Below are 22,124 nucleotides of genomic sequence, written 5' to 3'. Positions count from 1 at the left end.
GCAACAGTTAGGCCTATTTATCATTGACCGCTGACTTCTAAGTCTGACAGATGGTCAATATCTGGAAATATTTAGTAGCTTGTAGCGTGTCCAAGGGAGATAATCATGATCCGGGCAAATAAGTTCACAACTAAAACCTACAATGTGAGTAAGCTCCTAATACAACCAAATTAGCTTATACGAGTGCCTAATAATAAAGACAGATTTTCACTGTGTCTACAAGTTTATATACTTTATCAGAGAAACACAAACTAAGGAACACTTTTTAACTCTTTGTGCACTGCATGTGATAGGATGTTATTCCAGCCGACGCGAATGGTTTGAGAGAATCGTGTTCAAATAAGTAAATAATGAAGTATAAAACAATGAAAAGGTATAATTGTTTAGCGGAGGTATACGGTCGTGGTTCCTGTTTATCCGATATTCAAATATGAGTTTTCAGCGCTGTTACCTGTTTCAGCCACAACTTTCACGATCCGGTATCTCCGACTGCCAAGCCAAACTCACTCGGAAGTGACTTTTAAGTGCGGTACTCACATTTACTGACAACCCCTCAACACTCCCCCCCCCCCCCCTCAGACATTTCTTCTTCTCTCTTAGCTGCCGATTCCTTCAAATTCAAATGATTAATAGATTAATGAAGCAATACATTGTTGTTTTTCATTCCAGGTGAACGAAAACAAAATAACTTGTAAATAATACCATCACATCACTGATGTATTCAAAACGCGATTAATTAAAAAAGATACTGATTTAAAAGCTAAATGTGTGTATTGTTTAATTATGTAAACATATGTAGTATTGTAGTAAACATTTCGCAAAATCATATCATCTGTTAGCATCCTGCCTTTACCAGCAGCGTGCGCGCAATGTGTTATGGAACACTAGTCAACTAGGGTTCGAATCCTTGCGGGGGCATTGCAATAGATAATGACTTGTGTTACAACTACACACAATGTTTCAAAGCTACATACATGTACAGAAAATGTCTTTGAATAATCGAAGTACACAGATAATCTCCAGAAGAGGCCTCAAACGGAAGCGCTCATCATTGATTTTGCCAAGGTTTTTCAACAATGTCAACCATAGCCATCTCGTCCACAGAGTTTGCTCTACGGTAGATACCAGTTGTTGTCGATGGAGCAAACTCGTCACAGGCCGAAGTAGTGTCCGGTCTTAAGGTTTCATGAGTTTTACACAATGAACACTTTTTATTTCAAAACGACGTTGACGTTTGATATTTAAAATTGACAGCTGACAACCAAAATCTAACCAAGTGTAGACCTTGATAGTGTGACGTCATTATATGAATGTGAACTCAAACTGTTAAGGGTGCACTCGAGTGCTAAGGACTTCAAACAAAAGCGAAATATACATACTCGTGTTCAAAACAACTTTTTGTCCACAAGTCCCGAGGCGTATCCAGGCACACTTACCTACTTCCGTGCAGTCTACTAATTTTTCTATACGCGATTTTTTCAATGTTATCCAGAAGGAAGTTAAATTCATACCACTGAAGCTTTGGCGAAGATACTGAAATAAAAGATGATTCAAATTACAAGCGGTTGATTCTTAAATAATAAACCGTAACAAGTCTAGACGACCTACAATGTAACTTTAAATCATCTGCCTTTAACTGATTAGTATGAAATATGTGGTTATTCCGTAAAATACCACGCCCCGTAGAAATGGTAAGAAATAGTAAGACTCCTAAATCGTCAGGAGTTTCTGCATCGTCGATACTACAAAGTTTACGATCACTTTCGTTCTCTACACCCCTGGAAAACTGAAGGCACAACCGAAGTAATTTGATTAAATTTAGAAGAAAGCAACCGACCAATCACAGGCCGTTACACTCCTTTTGAAGATTACAAGAGACGACACCCAAGTCATCATAATTTAAAATATACCTTTATTCGGCCTCGAGATTCATTTGATTACATTAAATGATCAAACTAGTCTTGACCACAATGTGTCAAACATGAAATCTTCAATTTTGCCATGACATATTCCAGAGAGTGAAAGTGATCGTAACCCCTGGAGTATTGAGGATGGGATGTCTTACAAAGCACTGTATTACATGTTATTAAAATATACTTACAATCTATAACGTATTGATAATATCATGGCCTATGATAAATTTATGAAACGACAAATACGCCTACATGTATACCCTAGGCGTCACAGGGATTGGTCACGAATTCCCGACCTCCGGTCCATATACATGTATTATAGTGACTATGTATATAGACCGTTGGTCGAGAATTTGTGCCAAATCCTTGTGCAATACGTCTATGTCCTGTCGCTCCCGAGAGGGGAGATTTTCCTTTCACATTAATTCTGTTGAATTGATATTATCACATTTGACATAATATCTCTTGGGTTCCTGCTTCTAAATCATATTGATTAACACATGTAACACAGTAGGCGTAAACAAACATACTTGTTTGTAATAGCCATGTTTATTACATGTTGAATAACAATAATGTTACATGTACAAAAGCAACATCTTATCAACATATAGAGTTCATATACTAGTACTTCACATTGTGTCTCGTATCAGAACTGTCCATCTGGTGGGCTCCCCCAAGGCTGTCTCTGACCGTGCAATCGGGTGTCCAAACCCCTTCTCCCTTATACCCAAAAATCTAGCTTCTATTTATTTCAACTTGACCGATTCTGTCCCGCTATCCCCTTATATGGACTTCACTCGTTGCTAGATGATACGATTGTTGAAGTATAGCCACCTGTACTGAGGTGCAAGGTTGAGATTCCTGCTAATTTGTTACTTGAAATAGACCCTAATAATTACTCCACCACTAGGTGGCCACTTCCGAACGGTAAATTACATAAGTTTAAATATCGAGGAAGTGGGAATAGTCTCTAATTAATTAACTGGCCGAAGCTGTACACCCACTGATAATATTCTCGGGGCCCAGACTACACCAACCTAAGTGTATATATGCTAGTACTTATCCACACCCCTGTGAACTACCTATATGTGTTTTATTGATATACTATTGAACATTAAACGAACTATTGTTTAAGCTAACTTATTTAAACCAATCCCATATGAAAATCCAGATGTGTTATGCTAAACCCTATTTTGTTACACACAGTAATCAGAAAAAAGTGTTAAACAATATACAGCAACCGCAGTATATGAAGAATGTAGATATAGCAGGTGAATTCGCCACAACGCGGACAAAAGCGTGCGTCATCATCGATAAAAACGTCAAACCATCTGTGACGTCACATACCTTTTTTTTGTAATTGATCATTTTATTCAATACAATGAGTTGATACAGAGAGGGAATATACAATGAAACAGCCTATTGCTCATCCATGCAAGCCCACACACACCTTTGCACACATGACAGCTCTTATAGTAGCTATTGTTTGTATATCTCAAGCAAGACATACAAGCTCATACACACAACAATCAAAAACAACTATATACTGTATGCATACACACACATAAACTGTTTCATGCACAATCACTATTCATTCTCCCTTGCATATACACACATATTATATTTATTAATGCATTTAGACTTAAAGAGCTATGAAGACATTTTGTTTTGTATACATAATGTTTTATTAATAAAATAATTTCATTATCAACTCGGTTGCTGGGTAAGAATTTATCAAAAATAATTCCAAAAAGAAAAGATTTCTTGTTAAAAGAAAAGGGAATATAAAGAATATTTAACAATGATTCAAAGCTTTGCAATAGTTTTTGTACTTCTTGACATTCCCACATTATATGGATAATAGTTTCAGGTTCTGAGTTACAGAATGTACGGAGAGGGGAGATAACTGTTCTGATTTTAAACAAAAAAACATTAGTAGTCAGAATGTGTTGAATAACTCTGTATTGGAACCACATACGTTTTGTATTAGTGGTGACTTTAAATGGCATCTTGTAATAGTTCTCCCATGTTTGTTTGTCAATGTCTTCAAATAATGTATTCCATTTTCTGGTTCCTGATGAAATCAGTTTATACTTAATTAATGCTTCATAGAAAATTTTTGAGCCTTTACCGTCTTTAAGAAAAGGATCTAAATTAGCAGGAATGTAAGGATAAGATAGTGTGGGTAAAGGAAAATGTGTATTATGGGAAGAAATAAATTTCTTCGCTGAGGACAGAAGACTCTGATATTTCAGGAAGTTTGTATTTACATTATATTTTTGAATAAATTCACCAACTGAGTAGAAAACTCCAGTGTTTGTGTCTTTAACTAAATCATTAATTACAAAAATATTTTTGCTATAAAATTCCTTATAAAACAATGATAAACCAGCTATCTTTATCTCTTTATTGTACCACAAAGGTGTTTTTAGTATCTGTTCTTGATGAATATTATTGTAGTATTTACTATTAAAGAGATGAAATATTTTGAAAACGTCTTTCCAAAAATCATTTCTACAATTCTTACTACAACTCTCAATGTACTCGCTCCCACAATTTGCAAAAAGACCCATATTAATGTAAGATTTCACAATATACTGCCATTTAGCCGTGGTTTGGAAAAGTCTTCTTATCCAAGTTAACTTTAAGGAATTACAAAAGGCTAAAACATTACATAATTCTGCACAATTATCTCCCTTTTGATTTTATCAGGTCCCCCATTCCATAGATATTAAAAAAACATAGAATTAAGTTTAGCAAAAAAGGCATTATCAGGACTAGGTAAAGAAATGAAAAGGTGAGTAAACTGTGATATAAGTAGCGACTTAATTATATTAATTTTTCCAATCGCAGTCAATGACCTTCTCTTCCATGTAGTTAGCAATGATTTTAGTTTTATTAGTTTTTTGTCAAAATTAAGTTTTGGTATCTCGTGGAGATTCACACTATATTCTATCCCTAATAAGGTAAATTTTCTCCTACCCCACTCCAAATGTATTCTGGTAAAAAACTGTCATCACTAAATTTTTTATTCCCAATCCATATAACCTGGGTCTTATCAACATTTACTTTTAAACCTGAAAACTTTGCAAATATATTTAGCTCTTTAATTGATTCTTTTAGCGAGTTTTTTTATCCATCAAGTATTAGTGAAGTATCATCTGCGTATTGTGATAATAGAAGTGGACAATTTTCAATTTCAATCCCCTTAATGTTAAAATTTTTCCTAATTCTAATTGCCAAAATCTCTGCACAAAGTATAAATAGATATGGTGCGATTGGGTCCCCCTGTCTGCAGCCCCTCTCGATAATGAAGAAAGAAGAAAGATTACCCCCCTGATTTACAGCTGATTGAGTATTTTTGTGTAACGTGTTAAACCAATTAATTATACTATTACCAAAACCAAAGAAAATCAGAACTTTTTCAATGAATGACCAAGATATTGAGTCAAACGCTTTTGCAAAATCGATCATGAGCAACATGCCAGGTAAATCATGCTCCTCTTTGTATTTCATAATGTCATATATTAGTCTAGTATTGATGCCCATGTATCTACCAGAAAGGAAGCCAGTTTGATCGTCATTAATTAATTTACTAAGAGCAGTTTTCAATCTATTGGCAATTGAACCCGAAGCAATTTTATATACTACATTCAATAAAGATATAGGTCTCCAATTTTTAATGAAGTGTCTGGGTTTGTCTGCCTTTGGTATACATGTACTTAAACCTTGTCTTTGTGTAATAGATAATTGTCCTGTACAATATCCAAAATTAATTTATCTAACAATGAATTCCCCTAATTTTCCCCAAAAACATTTAAAAAATTCTGCTGTGAAGCCGTCCGAACCAGGGCTTTTGATGTTTTTCATTAGTTTTAAAGTATTCCCAGCTTCTTTATAAGTTATCTCCCCTTCTAAGTGATTTGCTTCAGACTGTGTCAATTTAGGTATATCATTGAAATTTATATAATCATTTAGGTTAATATTTTCCATTTCATCTATATTGTGCCCTCCTCCATAGAGACCTTTGTAAAATGTATATACCTCTCCTAATATCTCCTCTTGTTGTGTTAGTAACTCATTATTATCAGAAAGTAACTTAGGTATTATTTTAGAAGTGTAATTACGATTTTCTGAACCAAAGAAATAGCTAGATGGTTTTCCGCCCTCTTCTACCCACTTTGCCCTTGATCTGATAATGTTTCCTTTAATTTTATGTGACCTTAGTTTTTCCAATTCAGTCCTCTTGGCATTTCATTCTTCTATATTGACATTATCTGTAGTTTCAAGGTCATTAATTGTTTTTTTAATATTTGTTTCCTGTAAGGTTTGCATTTTTTTTGTATGAAGCATAGGAGATAGTTTTTCCACGGATTTCCAACAGTAACACTTCTAAAAATAGCTGGTCATTTATTGTAAACTGAATTTCAGAATTAGGAATGTTTGCTAGACTGTTTATGTCATAAACCGGTAAGCAATATTGTTTTTTGACAGAATCAATACACTTATTAACAGCATCAAGATATCCTAAATCATGTAAAAGTGAATTATTCAATTTCCAAGTCCCCTTCCCTCTTTTAAAATCATTTATTTTAACAGATATTCTAGGAGAAGAGTGGTCTGATCTGTACCCTGAGTCTATGCTAGATGAATTAATACTTGACAAATTTTCCGAAACAAGAAAAAAATCTAAACGCGCCTGTTTGACTGGATTCTTCCTTCTCCATGAACATCTTCTGACATTACCATGTTGCTCCCTAAAAATATCAACTAGACCATAATTTTCAATAATTTCAAGTATTTTGTTCCTGGCCTTTGGATTATTCGCCTTTTTGTAAGAATTGTCATTGTCAATTTCCGGTTTTAAAACAAGGTTAAAATCTCCGCATAAAATAACTTGGTCATTACTGTATTCATCCATTATATCAGAAATATGACTATGAAAATCAGGGCAGTCTTGATTAGGACCATAGATACAGATAAGAGTAATATGTTTACTTTCAATGTCTAGGGCTAAACAATTACCATTAGGATCTTTCTTTTCCTTATAAATTTTTGATTCGAAATTATTATTTAAAAGAATTGCTACCCCACGAGAATTTCCCCTAAATGATGAAAAGAAACAGTCATATCCCCATTCATTTCTTACAAGTTCTTCGGTTTCTGGAGTAAAATGCGTGTCTTGAATACAATAGATATTATATTTAGCTTCTCGGAAATATGAAAAAACGTCTCTACGTTTTTCCCTGTTGGAAAGCCCTGGACGTTAGCCGAAACATACTTGCAATATCCTGATCTATTCTCACCACCCCAGAGCCACAGTAAAGTAGATATACCAAGTATTAGAAAGAATACAGAGAAAAAAAGAGAAAACATAGTATAAAGAAAGAGTAAAAATATGTAACCTGTTGCTATGCTGCTTAACAATCGGCCAAGGCGGAGATGATTAGTCTCTCCCCTAAAAATAGTTTAATTGGTAAATATAGGATTACCACAATGGATATTAAGTTAATCTTGTTATTCGTGGTAATGTTGAGCGCCGTGCACCAATGTCCTGTTATTTATCGGGACATTTCATGGTAAGTTATTCTGTCTGTTGACCGTTAATTATACATGTATACATAGAGATACTCTAAATAATATCAATAACACTTCAAAGTTTACAAATGAAATGTTCATAAATGAGTAGAAATATTTCGTCTTCATTTTATAAGATTCTTATTTATTTAGCGCGGAGCCCGAGCCAGGATATGCAGAAATGATGTTTTATTTCTTCACCGCAAGAGAAATGGTTACAGTATGCCCAGCGCGAACAGATTTGATATAGGTAAGTATACTATATAATTTTCATCGAAATTAAAAGACGTAACTTTCTATCAACGGTATCATTTAAATGTCTATAGATTGTCTGATTTTTTTTCTGCATGTATTCCTCATTCCTATCTGTCTGTCGTTTTACTTGAGAACCCAAAACCATTTTTTTGACTTTTTGCGGAATCCATGCATCTCAGAGGAAAATTTTCATGAAACAATTAAATGTTTTATTCATTTCAGAGAATTGGAAATGAGGTATTCTGTAACCTTCTGTGCGTGCTTGAAGCCCTGCTGTTGTGGTATTTGCCTCTGATCGCATTCATCGCCGAAGATCGCTGGTCAGCTATGGTTTCCGTGATCCAGAAATGAAGAAATGGTATTTGTATTATCTATCATCGCCTTTTCCGAAATCTTTTCTTCTGTACACTTGTTTGTTCTATGAAATATCTCGCAATGACTCATTATCGTTTTAAATATCTTTCACTTCAACCTGATTAATCTATTATTTCTTATCAATATCATACAAGGCTTATCACTATAAAATGAAGATTTCATACTCCTTAAAAACTGCAGTATTTACAGAACTATTTTACTTCGAGAACAAAAATACCTATAAACTGTACTTATATTTCAGAACTACAACACTGAACTGTAAGGACAATTTTGAATTTTGTACGTAAATTTTAAACATTAAATCTGATATCGAAATTCGTACACATTGCTGAAATAGTTAAGAGTTGACCGAATTCGGTCTCAGTGCAGAGTACGTGTTTCAATGTCAATCAGCCATATTATTTGACAGAAACGAGACTTTCAATTCCTGTAAAGCAAAAAGGAAAAAATGCAGTTCGAAGATATATCACACCTAATATATACCTATTGTTCCCTATGTCGTCACTGCGGAATAGACCCGTGCCAGATCAAACGAAGGTCCCTATGGAAGCCTTCCAGACCCCGTAAGAAGGACGTCGCCAATTTCGCGGAGCGCTCCAAGGCTATGATGCTGTATAGTCTTGGACTAGAGTTGTCAGTGGTGCTAACCAAAGAGTTACCTCAAGATAAATTGTACTGGAAGAGGAAGTTCTGCAATCGTTTCGAAGAGAAACACATGACACTTTTCCCACTGTGCATTCAGCGCCAGATCATCTACTGGTACCCTGTCCCTTGATAGGTATGTACAAATGTTCCGCCCTTGTCTCCTACAACCCCTATCACCCTGTCTCCACTAAGTAGACATCAGGTGTGTAAAAGAATCCCACCACCCTCCTCCTAACTGTAAGGCGTCTGCCCCTAAGGCAGGAAGTTAGATAGGCAGTGTTCCCACAATGTAGTTGTACCCGTCCCTCGGTAGTTATGTACAAGTACCCCACCGCCCTCCTCCTAAGTGTAAGCCGTCTGCCCCTAAGACAGGAAGTTATATAGGCAGTGTTCCCACAATGTAGTTGTACCCGTCCCTCAGTAGTTATGTACAAGTATCCCACCGCCCTCCTCCTAACTGTAAGTCGCCTGTCCCTAAGGCAGGAAGTTAGATATATAAGGTCTCCACCATGTATATAATTTCAGCGTAATCTGATGATGTATTTTCAATTCGTATTACCTTACTTGTTCTAAATTTAGGGTAAGAAAAGTCTCTTTTGAATATGAATTTGTTTTCATTTCAGATTTGTTGCACATTTCAGGGAAAAGAGAATGGTTACGATAATCGATGTAGAAGTTGTATGAGTGACGTCATCAGTTTGTGTGAGCTACGGCAGATTGATGACATTCTGAATGTGGTGTGCTGTATCCATAATTTTTCGTATTTTCACGACAAGTTTTTGTAGGACCTGTCTTAATTATATATTTGCATGTTTGTGATATCACCTGTCTCTTTGGATTGTTTTCTTCAACTTAAATTCAGAAACATATTACTTATTTATAACCTTTTTTACCTCTAATGAATGAAGATCTATTAGTTATTATTCAATGGGTCAATGTGTCTGAATTACTATTATCAGGGACGTATAATACGTCCCTGCTATTATGTATCTGTTATTTCTGATAGCTAAGCATTAAATGTTAGTGAGCACGTGTTTATAATGTCCACATTCACTGTATCAGCTAATCTGAGCTAGTGATGTCTTGTACGTGGTTTTTTTCAACATGTTTAATTTTAACTGTGAAAGATTGATTCTAAGTTCAAAATGCTAAATCTGTATTGTCCGCTAAACGCCACCGTAACCATTTTTGTTTAAAATGTATTGGTTAATTCTGATCTGGTGACGCTTGTTTGGTATCAATCATGTGAGAAAATACAATTTTAAAAAAATCATAAGCCTTAGCCTACTGTCGTGTTTATATTGCGTTTTGATGATTTGACTGCTAAGGTTGTTAGCATCGAGTTTTGGAAACAGTTATGTAAACAACATATCGATATAATGTAATATCATTTATTCTGATCTTGTTTTCCCCATTTCGTTTCGGAACATATTTGGTTCGTGTGACATTGTTTTACGAATGTACTGCAAAATGAAATTACAGGTCACTTAGTAAATATTTTTATATACTCAACTATAACAGATATGTGCATAATTTTTACTTGGGATTGTGCAATATCTGTTGTAGTCGAGGATTCGTTTTTTGGCATCATTTTCATGTCTAATAGTGTGACAGACACATTCTGCGAGGAGGCGAGTAGTGATATTTTACAATTTTGGTCATTCCTTTTTTATTTTAAGGGGTTCGTGACATTTGAATGAAAATATCTTTCTTAAATGAGGGCCATATTTACTTTTAAGCTAGGTGTCGGTTCGTCTTGAATAGTTCTACAACATGATGTAAGGACGAAGTCCTTTGAAAAGTTATATAATATATATATTATTTCATAAATTTTCATTTATAGAACATGTATATATCATGGAAAAATAACTGTGTTCTGATGTCTGTATAATGTGGTAAATGAGCAGGAAACAGCTAACAATTACCAGTTCCGGTAAAGCTAGGTTTTGGTGTGTAGACACAAATTCAAGATTATCCATATCAAATGATTTAAAAAATATGACTATGCCAATTTTAGAGAGTTTTTTTCAATTTTGATAAAATTCCTAACAAAGGGGTAATCTAATGAACAAAACTACCACCCAATGCCACATCAAGACATGTGAATTGCTACCCATGAACATTGCTGCAGACATGATATATTATGTATGTTATCACAGAAGATTGTAACTAGTCCATCAACTCTTAAATGTATCACCACGACAGGGAACTGAAACAGGTCCGCAGATCCACCTATGATATATCGCCGTTACAGATGACTGTATGTTGCCACCATGGGGGGACTGTAATAGGTCCATTGATGATTCCATAGTGTATCATCACCACTGGGCACTGTGATTGATGATTCCATAGTGTATCATCACCACAGGGCACTGTGATGGGTCCATTGATGACTCCATAATGTATCATCACCACTGGGCACTGCGATAGGTCCATTGATGATTCCATAATGTATCATCACCACAGGGCACTGTGATAGGTCCATTGATGACTCCATAATGTATCATCACCACTGGGCACTGTGATAGGTCCATTGACGGCTCCATAATGTATCATCACCACTGGGCACTGTGATTGATGATTCCATAGCGTATCGCCTCCTTAGGGCACTGCGATAGGTCCATTGATGACTCCATAATGTATCATCACCACTGGGCACTGTGATAGGTCAATTGACAGCTCCATAATGTATCATCACCACTGGGCACTGTGATTGATGATTCCATAGTGTATCGCCTCCTTAGGGCACTGTGATGGGTCCATTGACGACTCCATAATGTATCATCACCACAGGGCACTGTGATTGATGATTCCATAGCGTATCGCCTCCTTAGGGCACTGTGATAGGTCCATTGATGATTCCATAATGTATCATCACCACTGGGCACTGTGATTGATGATTCCATAGTGTATCGCCTCCTTAGGGCACTGTGATAGGTCCGTTGATGATTCCATAGTGTATCACCTCCTTAGGGCACTGTGATGGGTCCATTGATGACTCCATAATGTATCATCACCACAGGGCACTGTGATAGGTCCATTGATGATTCCATAGTGTATCGCCTCCTTAGGGCACTGTGATGGGTCCATTGACAACTCCATAATGTATCATCACCACAGGGCACTGTGATAGGTTCATTGATGACTCCATAATGTATCATCACCACTGGGCACTGTGATGGGTCCATTGACGACTCCATAGTGTATTATCACCACTGGGCACTGTGATGGGTTTATTGATGATTCCATAATGTATCATCACCACTGGGCACTGTGATGGGTCCATTGATGACTCCATAGTGTATCATCACCACAGGGCACTGTGATGGGTCAATTGACGACTCCATAATGTATCGTCACCACAGGGCACTGTGATGGGTCCATTGACGACTCCATAGTGTATTATCACCACTGGGCACTGTGATGGGTTTATTGATGATTCCATAATGTATCATCACCACTGGGCACTGTGATGGGTCCATTGATGACTCCATAGTGTATCATCACCACAGGGCACTGTGATGGGTCAATTGACGACTCCCACAGGGCACTAATGTATCGTCACCACAGGGCACTGTGATGGGTCCATTGACGACTCCATAGTGTATTATCACCACTGGGCACTGTGATGGGTTTATTGATGATTCCATAATGTATCATCACCACTGGGCACTGTGATGGGTCCATTGATGACTCCATAGTGTATCATCACCACAGGGCACTGTGATGGGTCAATTGACGACTCCATAATGTATCGTCACCACAGGGCACTGTGATGGGTCAATTGACGACTCCATAATGTATCGTCACCACAGGGCACTGTGATGGGTCCATTGACGACTCCATAATGTATCGTCACCACAGGGCACTGTGATGGGTCAATTGACGACTCCATAATGTATCGTCACCACAGGGCACTGTGATAGGTCCATTGACGACTCCATAATGTATCGTCACCACAGGGCAAGGCAACAGGTTAATTGAATCCCATTAAGAAGAAATAAGAGCAGGACGCTTCTCACTTCCAAGTTCACATATTTACTATAAGTTGGTTAGTTTTACCAGAGACGTATATATCACGTCTCTGGTTTTACGTCTCAATGCCAAAAGAAGAGTTGATGAAAGACCGAGAACCGGATGTCCAAGTGTAACGTCGCAACATCAAGATCGGTTCCTAAGGCTTGCCCACCTGTGTGACAGGCAGTTACAAGCCTTTACACTCGGACGACTCTTATTTGGAAATTATCTCAAAATTAAATATGGAGAGACAAAGGTGAAATTTTTCAGAAAAATTGGAAATGTTCCATCAACATTTATGCAAAACTAAGTTCTCTTCATCCATGAATGCTTCAGATCCAATTTGGACAAAATTAAATTATTCAGAAGGACTAAAGATGAGTAAGAATTTAAAGAATTTGCTCTATGTGTCCTAGCCCTTCAGCCAAAGAGGACGGTTTATTTTAACTTAATTTTCTGTACTCAATGATGCCTTAGACCAAGTTTGGGTAAAATCTAACCATTCCTATAATTGGAGTAGGATTTTAAAGAATTTTTATTCTATTTCTCCTATTTGACTCCTTACATCATTTATTCAGTACAAAATATCTGTATCTTTCCTAAAGGATACATAGGTACATATTGTCAAAAGTTGTTTATGACTAGTAGCAATTTGTAGGAAAAGTTGACAGGGGACAAACGACTGATGATTGACCAGGTGAGCTAGAAACAGCCTGAGAAATGGCAATAATAAACTATGACTGTCAAACCTCAAATGGCTGTCTTGAAACCACTTTTTCCTAACCAGTCCAAAAATTATGGAAACTAGGAACCTAGGGGGATTCACCCAATGCTAAAGAAATAGCAGCAACAACCTTAATTATCAAGATCCAATATTTCTTTACTTTGTGCTGATTTTGTTTTTCGCATCAATCCTAAAATTGCAGATGTACAACTAGGGACTATCGTGAACATATGTATGTATCCACAAGTACAGGAATTTCTGAAAAACAGTTACATAAAAATCCAAGATTTTATTCCTAAAATTGATCCTGCACAGCTAGCAACCAAGGCGAATTTACATCTGAAATTTGAGAATGGTCCATTAAGTACTTTTCAGGAAATGGCAACAACAAACCTTTACCTGTCAAAATTCAAAATGGCTGCCAGACACCAATTTTATTTTGCGAATCCGTCCTGATGCATGTATTACTGATGCACGATTCAGGATTACATAGCCTCTTCATTGTACATTTTATATAAAATTTGAAAAAGATTAATAAATTCCATTTAAAAAAGACAATGTAGAGAAGGAAATTGTAAATTTTATTAACATTAATTTAAAGCACCGTTAACAACACAAAAAGGAAAAATACAAGAATATTATTACAATAAAATAGGACTTTAAAATTTAAAACTGACTCTTAAGTTTTCGTTTTGCCTTCTTAACAGGCATTTTATAATCCATCTGTTTCATATATTCCTTCACAGATTTTAGAGAAATTGGATTTAGGTAGGAGTCAATATATTTTCTTTTCCACCATTTTCCATTTTTGGCATCCTTGCTGCCTATCTTTGTGAATGTATACTTGTAGTGTTCCATACGTATATACCTGAAAAGAAAAATCACAGCATGCATGCACCTGTATCTTATAACTAATTTACAGAGATAGTAAACTTAATATTCAGAGACAATATTGATATGCTGTAGTGGAACAAAACAGTCCATGATAAATAATGCAGTACATAATTTTATCATGTAAATTGTAATTTCTGTAGCTTCTTGAATGACAAATGCAGTATACAAGAATGATAAAAATCTGTCTTTTGTCTGAACTGAATGAAAAACATCTCGTTACAGGTCCTTACTTTGTGAATCCTTTCAACTCTTGATTGATATCAGACTTTGGATGCCTATTATTCACAAAGATTTTTGTTAAAAAATGTGATTCAAACTGCATTTGTTTACCAGGACATAGGGTTTTGAAGAATGCAGGATGATCACAATTTTTTCCATTTGTCATCATGATCTCATTGGGAAATATTTGATTTCCTTATGATATAAAGTTGGACAAGTTTGATGCTCATTAGTATTACTATTGATTCTATTCCTGTTGACCTTGTTCTCATTTGGAATATGTGTCATCGCCTACTTGGATTTACATGGCTGGTGTAGTCAATGAAACTGAAGGACACTTACTCTTCTTGAACACATGTTCTTAAATTTTACTTTCATTACATGATCTCTATATAAACCTTTCTTTTATTCTTATTCTGCCGTTTCATCAAATTTGAGTTTGAATTCAGACTCTGGTTTGTGTTAGAGTAGTCAACAGAAATATCAAAAGTATATCCAGGGTCTAGTTTAATACAATAATATTGATCTTTTCATATTTATGGTAATAACAAATCCATATATATATGTTGATCTGGGATGCTCTGATACTCACTCTGGAGGATCACGACCCTGGAAAGGGTTGTGTGCTATTAAAGATGAGGTGTCTTCATCATTTACCATCAATTTCACACAAAGGTGAACAAGCCAAGGGTTTCTTTCATAACTCTAGAATCAAAAAAAGAAAAACATGATTTAATTGCAACAGTTTTGACAACAATCTGATTGAAATACAGATATTAATTCATCACTTCAATACTTTCCGTTCACTAAGATTGCAAGGTATTGGAGTGGTAAATTAAGATCTGTATTTTAATCAGATTGTTTTGAGAAGTTTTAACAATGATTTTTTTTCTGTGACTGATCAAGCAAAATACAATAACAATATTTTGTTAAGTTCACACAAGCTTCCTACTATAATATATGTTATTTTATAGTCAAAAGAATGGAGCCGAATTATTACTCGAAAGGAAGAAAAGGTAATTGAAAACTATAATTAGATCTAGTGTTGTATAAGTAAGTAAGTGATATTATGGATCTTTTTTAATTTTATGCACTTTAATTAAAAAGTGAGTTTATATAAAGAATCTGATTTACAACGTCAAAAAAATTGTTTTTTTAATACTATTTACCTGAAATGCTGCAAACCACATCAGCCAGTCTAGTCTGTAGTGGTATGGTGAAATCAAACATGGTCGCTGTGTGACATTGCCAGGCTTACAATGGAACTCATACTCTTCCCACACTGCCTTCTTGTCATAAGGGTTGTCATACGTTCCCTGTAGTATAATCTCTGTTCGCTCCTTAGTCACACTAAATGGGAAAATTTGTAATACAATTTATAAATTTTTACTCAAATCTTATCATTTTCTTCAAATCTATGTGTACCCATTTCTTGCTGTAAAAGAAATAAACCATTGTGTCATACTGTTTTCCAGTTTCTACCTTATTTATCCTGACTTAAACTCTAGGGACCACATTCTAATCTAAAATCAGTGGTGGACTTATAGCAGGACAGTAAAATAGTATTGATCTGAACAGCCAGATAAATAAAATGATACATGCTCACTGATGGTATCAAGCTTTAAGACTATATTTCAGATCAACTGCAGATTTTGTTTTATATCATATATATATCTTGTATAACAAAATTTATTTTTTAGGAAGATTTTCTTTTGAAAACCTTCATATTTTTAATGATTGAATTTTATTTCAAATTCTAAATATTGAAGTTATACCTGCCAAATGCTCCATACGTGTTCACTATTCTGAGTGGTTCAAATGAGGTGTTCATTGCCTGTCGGGGAGACACAAGGTTCTGAACTACTGGAATGCTTAGGTATGCAATGAGGACTCCAACACTTAGGTTGAACAATTTACGTATATAACTACCTGGAACAGAAACAGGTATGAACTCTCATTGCACATTGTACTAGGCTTGATAACACACTTTAAAGTTTAATATCTTAATTTCATGCACAATCAGGGCCATTGTTTTGACTAAGAAGATGGTAGAAGTTATCATCACCCTGATATTTGATTTTAAACAAATACAGTAAATATCATGACATGCACATTGAATAAAAGCATGGAATATAGTACTAATACACTTTATATGTACCAAATACATATCCATGTATCACTATTTGCTGTAAAATCATAAATTTTCCTTCAGGATTTATTTTCAATTACTTCCTGGCATCCTTCATACTCCAGCAGTTATGAACACTTTCGCTCTTTGCACCTCTGGAACAGTTCATGGCAAAATTGAAGACACATGGGAATTTAATTGGTTTACAGTAGGTTTTAGGAGATACAAACTGATCAATCAGACTGATACACTCTTTTGGTGATTACAAAGGAGCCACACCTAATTTCAGAGCCAGTATAACATATCATTGTGCAGTTTGTCATACCCGGTGAAGATTGGTGGCGTCCATCTTTAGTCATCTGTTGTATTGTCTTGACCTTCCACTTCGCTGAATTCCTACGGTCGGAAAACATCCAGGCTATGCTGGTATCATCAAAGCAAGCTAAACTGGGGACAATGGTCAGCCAGTTCAGGAAACTCAAGTTGCCACTGGTTATCAAAACAACCTGGAAATAACAATACAACTGTTTTGACTTTTCAGATTTCAATGTTTGCTAATTAATCAGGTTTTTTGATAATTAAGAAAGATAGGAATTGTGGATGAAATATTATTTTGTCTAACGATAATGACAATTACTTGTTCATATGCATCTCTTCATCACTGTTTATCGCTGTTTCAAAGTGGTCCACAAATTACCCATGTATAATTCGTGATTATTGAGACATTTGTTTCTATTTATAACCTTTCTAAAATCCCTATGGAGTCAATATTAACAGCAGACTACAGTATCTTGCGCACAGTATCGGTGCCAAGTCAAACTAACAAAACAATCCTTGGATCACTAGCCCAATATGCAATTGAAGGACCACTTTGCCTAATTTTGATAATTCTCACCTTTGTTGTAAAATATTTTTCCTGCAATTGGCACCTATAAGGACAATGTGTGACCAGTAAAGGAGAACTAGAGGATAGCATCACAAGAAATGAAGACCTTTTCATTCAAACTTCCAAAATTTTCTGTTTTATTAGCAAACATCTAGAATTGTGCCAATACTTAATCTGATTAAATCTCAAAAAAGAAACAAGCGATATAATTGTCACCATTTGCAAGATGGTATGTGGCAGTTCAAGTATTAGAGTTTGATGAACAATTTCATATATAAAGAGCCATTCAACAGAAGTGATTATTGGAATTAATTTATTTCAAATTAGACCCAAATTCCTTCATGTATCTTTTTCTCAATCATCTCTCCTTAAAAAGCCAGCTGTCAACAGTGAATATTTGTTTTCATATTAGAACTGTTCTTTTATTTTATAAATATCAGCCCCCTCCCCCTACACCCCCAAAATATGCTTTTAACTTTTTACCTGAAATAGAGCTTGTATGCATCCGCCAAGGATGACCATCCTTCTTGTCAGCAGCAAAAACAGAGGTGCAATCAGTTCTACAAAATGATTTGTCATTGTCTCAAAGCGATGAAAGGCCTCTGGAGTCTGGTGGAGGTAGTAACTAAGGGGGTTGGGAACTGGTTGTGTCTGAAAAATAATTGTATCTGTATGTTGATATTTTGTCAAACATTTGCATATGGTCCATTTTTTTCCCTTCTTTAATGAATAATTTAAAAGCTTTTTATAAGTATTTATTCTTTTCATGAAAATTGCATAAAGAGTATTCCAAAGCCTTAAGTATTACATGTAAAATTGTAATTTAAGGTTTTGAAGTATGTCATATTCCTGAAAACAGACAATTTAAAACTGTCGTCCCTGTTGGATCTATACAGTAAAAAATACCTGGTAGTGATAATTCATGCAGGTAAGATCTCTCCAGCACTGATCGCCACGAATTTTGATCAAACCCTAAAAAAGAAATGGAAGAATACAGAGTTTCTTTCCTTCATCAAAACCCAATTTCTTTAAAAATGAGAAGATTCATTTTGAAATATTACATATACCTTTCTTAATAACTACAAATCTACAGACAAGCTATTTTAACAGTTTCTTAATGTATTAAATTAATTTGTATAAAACTGTTATTCCATACCAATAATTACAAATTAAATAAATGTACCCACTGCACCGATCATGATTCTGAAAATGAGCCAGCGATATGCCCAGATGATGATTTTAGAAGTGGGCGTGTCCCGAGGCACAGAGGACAAGTTCCACACTGGACATAAAAATGTGGCGAGGAATCCAGTCTCCAACAGCTGTGACTCCCAGCCTTGGAAAATACAATAGAATAAATCCATATTAAGCTGTTTTTAAATTTACAATACATCACATTTTTTTTTTTTGCACTGGATTTAGTTTTAAAAAATTATTTTCAAATTTTCTTACTTCACATGAATAGTTGAACAGTCAAACCTCACAAGCTCAAACTCTTATAACAAGAAGACCTCAGATAATTTGAAGTATTCCGTCGGTTCTGATCTTACTTCCATTGAATGTTGCAATAACTAGAAGTTTTCCCAAAGTCTTGTCAACAAATGTATATGTAGTTCAAAAGGTTTTGAACCACATCCAACTACTAGGAAACCTGAAGCTTCCTACAATTTATGCAGCACTTACATTTTTTCAGCTGAAAAGCGCATAAAATAGAACAATACATTTACTATCTTTCTTTTCCAGTGAAATAAAATTTTCCTGGTAACAATGTGGTTATATTGGCAAATCATATGATAGCTTTTTGGCAATGGTAAAGGTTGGAACCTATAAAGTGTGAACATCAATGAATATAATGGGGGCAAGTTCAGTGGAAATAATAGGAATTGGCAGATAAACTTCTTGTCAAATGTAAATACACTGTATTACATAAATTTATATTTTGAAAGTATATTCTATGTACTCTTTTCAATTAAAAGGGACTCAATGATATCAACAACAAAAAAACACTCACCGAATCCATACCTGTTAAAAAAAGAAAAATATGATGTATGACTGGTGTATAGAAAAAAATTTTTGACCCCATTTGTATAAATTAAAGTGGTTAGTTGTCCTAGTTTTGAGACTTTCAAAGGTCCAAATTAAGAAATTTTTGACATTTCAAAAAAGCATGTAATATTTCATTAGATTTTTATATTTTCATATCATTTTGGTTGCCAAAACAATAATTTTCTGATTTCAAAATCTTAGTGATGATGAGAGAACTAAAGAAGTGCATTTTTTTCATTTCCTCTTTATCAACATGAAATAATAGAAATAATTACATGATCTAGAGTGTCATATGTATATGGAAATGTATAACATGTAATGTGATGATAGTTCTTCTTGCAGAATATCTCATTTTCTTCCTTGTGGATATGCCCTTCATGTATAATACATTAAACATATAATATTACCATCTATGCTAAAAATGTGTGGTAGGAGAATTTTAATGTGATGTGTAGTAATACATACAGTTAATAGAAAATTATCTGATTCCTTGGAGTTGGAATTATTAGTGTTCCTCATATTCAAAGTATTCAGTAGTCCAGGAATCAGCATCATTGAGGTAAGGGAAGGTAACTCAAAATATTAATTTAATCTTTTAACAGGGGAGATAATTGAAGTAAAGCCATTATATCATTGTGATAAAGAAATGTAATTCAATGGACCTTGTATAATGTAAATTAAAATGCCCTAACAATTCAGTCGGCCAATTAATCCCAATTCTTGGCCCTTATCAGATGTCAAGGTTTTCGCTACACTGACAGAGTAAAAACGAAGGGCAGTAACTCTGGGAGATCAGAATGGTTAATCCCACAGATAGGGTACAGTATATTTTACAAGGGGAGATAACCTGATAAAATATTGAGTTCATCGTAACAGCTGAAATAATCTGTTATATACACACCATGTGGTTCCAATATTGACAATGGAGTGGTAGAGTATCCAGAGAGACAGCATAATGAACCAGTTGGCTCCACCATTAATGATAAGAAATAAGGATAAACCTATCCCAAGGTAGGCAATGTAGTCAAGGAAACTGTCCAAGTTGCTATGGTAATCAACCAGCCATACAACACTTGGTACATAGCTGAAGGAATTCAAATTTATCCCACCTGAAGCTGCCTCAACTTTTTTCAGGAAATTTGTTGCCGGAATTAATCCCTTTTTGCCAAGAAGTTGTTTGTTTTGGTTTAAAGCCACAAAAAAAGCTACAACTAAAAGAAAAGATAGATAGGTAAAAATAATGACATGTAAACTTGAATACAATAAATTAATATACAATTAAATTCTACTTAAGTGATTTTGATAAGACTTTAGTAACGTTTCGAACTCCAAATCTGACAAACTTGTAAACATGTACATTTTGACTTGTAAAAGCTTCAATAAGCTACAATCAGATTGCAGATCTTAGGTGATTTTATGAAAACTATTCTTTTGGACAAGATTTCCCTTAGCAAATTGCTACTGATCAAGAGCAACCAACTTATCGTTGATATAGGAACAAGAAATCTCATAATGACCATTGGTACAAGTATGTTATTGTTTAAAAAGATCAGAGCACAGGTGTTTTTAATTCAGACTGTAAATGTAGAAATATTTATATCATTTAAAAAGTAAGGGTTTAACTACAAAACGTTTTGTAGTGATACTCTTATATGCATAGAAATCGACTGCACATGTCGCCTCACTAGCCTCAGCTTGTGGGAGAACAGTGTCCTGTTTGAGACTGAAAGGTTGATAGTTTGAACCAAATCGGTGGCAGGATATCTTTCATTACTCCTTCCTGTTACTATTGGTGTCGTTGACCACTCAAAGGTAAAATATATAGGCGATTGTGATGCTAAATCCTCGGCAATATTGAACCTAGGATGTTGTTGGTTTCGGGATTTAAGACTTTGGGAAGGAGGGAGTAGTGAAGAAGTTGAAAATACAGGTCGTCTTACTAGACTCGGCTAGTGGGATTTTCCCTTAAGTAGAGCGGTAGTGTCCGGCTGGAGACCGAAGGGTACCTGGTTCGAACCAAGTGCGTTGACATGATGCCTTTCATTACTCAACCTATTACATATGATGTACATTCTCCGTTTACAGTCAGGATATAAAAAAAACTGGTGGTGTGATCTTTTTAAACATTTAGCTTCAATGATATCTGAAAACAGGACATATGATTAAGTTACATGTTAGTTATCTATCACCGACTTACAATAAATAAATCCAAGAAAGCGTAACAGGAGTATCCTAGTTAGCCAATACGTGCCATGTTCTATTTTACAATTACGCATGTCTAATGGTGTTTTACCACCTTCAGTTGAATTTGTGTCAACATTTTTATCACTAATATTCTGTTTTTCGGATCCAGTTTCACAAACGTTTCGACGTCGCACCGTTTCGGTTGCAGAGACGGCATTTTCACCCGCCATATTTGTGTACAACAGGAAGTGGATTAAAAGG

At 35.2% G+C, this 22,124-nt stretch overlaps 1 protein-coding gene and 1 pseudogene across 1 annotated transcript; one reads left to right on the top strand and one right to left on the bottom strand.

Moving 5' to 3' along the window:
* Positions 1-7,409: 7,409 nt before the first annotated feature.
* LOC132552823 (uncharacterized) lies at positions 7,410-8,895 on the top strand (annotated as a pseudogene).
* A 5,175-nt stretch (positions 8,896-14,070) lies between these two features.
* Positions 14,071-22,096, bottom strand: LOC132552793 (lipase maturation factor 1-like). The gene is made up of 11 exons (XM_060216985.1): positions 21,877-22,096; positions 20,581-20,890; positions 19,645-19,655; positions 18,821-18,969; positions 18,540-18,605; positions 18,117-18,284; positions 17,073-17,253; positions 16,395-16,548; positions 15,789-15,969; positions 15,212-15,324; positions 14,071-14,374 (listed from the first exon to the last, which is right to left on the bottom strand). Exons 1-11 carry the CDS (start codon positions 22,091-22,093, stop codon positions 14,173-14,175), a joined length of 1,752 nt encoding a protein of 583 aa, XP_060072968.1. The 5' UTR covers positions 22,094-22,096; the 3' UTR covers positions 14,071-14,172.
* Between the last annotated feature and the right edge of the window lie 28 nt (positions 22,097-22,124).

The sequence above is a fragment of the Ylistrum balloti genome, unplaced genomic scaffold, assembly GCF_031769215.1.
Source record: "Ylistrum balloti isolate Yb309-2 unplaced genomic scaffold, AGI_CSIRO_Ybal_v1 Utg370280, whole genome shotgun sequence".
Taxonomy (NCBI): Eukaryota; Metazoa; Mollusca; class Bivalvia; order Pectinida; family Pectinidae; genus Ylistrum; species Ylistrum balloti.
The sequence above is the reverse complement of the archived record's forward strand: the minus strand, read 5'-3'. Positions and strand labels throughout refer to the sequence as shown.

Bases quoted from the DNA above. Each gene is read 5' to 3' on its own strand.
- LOC132552793 (XM_060216985.1), bottom strand. From the start codon at position 22,093: ATGGCGGGTGAAAATGCCGTCTCTGCAACCGAAACGGTGCGACGTCGA. The intron at 18,606-18,820 runs GTGGGTACATTT...TTTCTTTTTTAG, and splicing joins TCAGAATCATGATCGGTGCA to GGTTTGATCAAAATTCGTGG. The intron at 18,285-18,539 runs GTATTTTTTACT...ATTATTTTTCAG, and splicing joins GCATGAATTATCACTACCAG to ACACAACCAGTTCCCAACCC.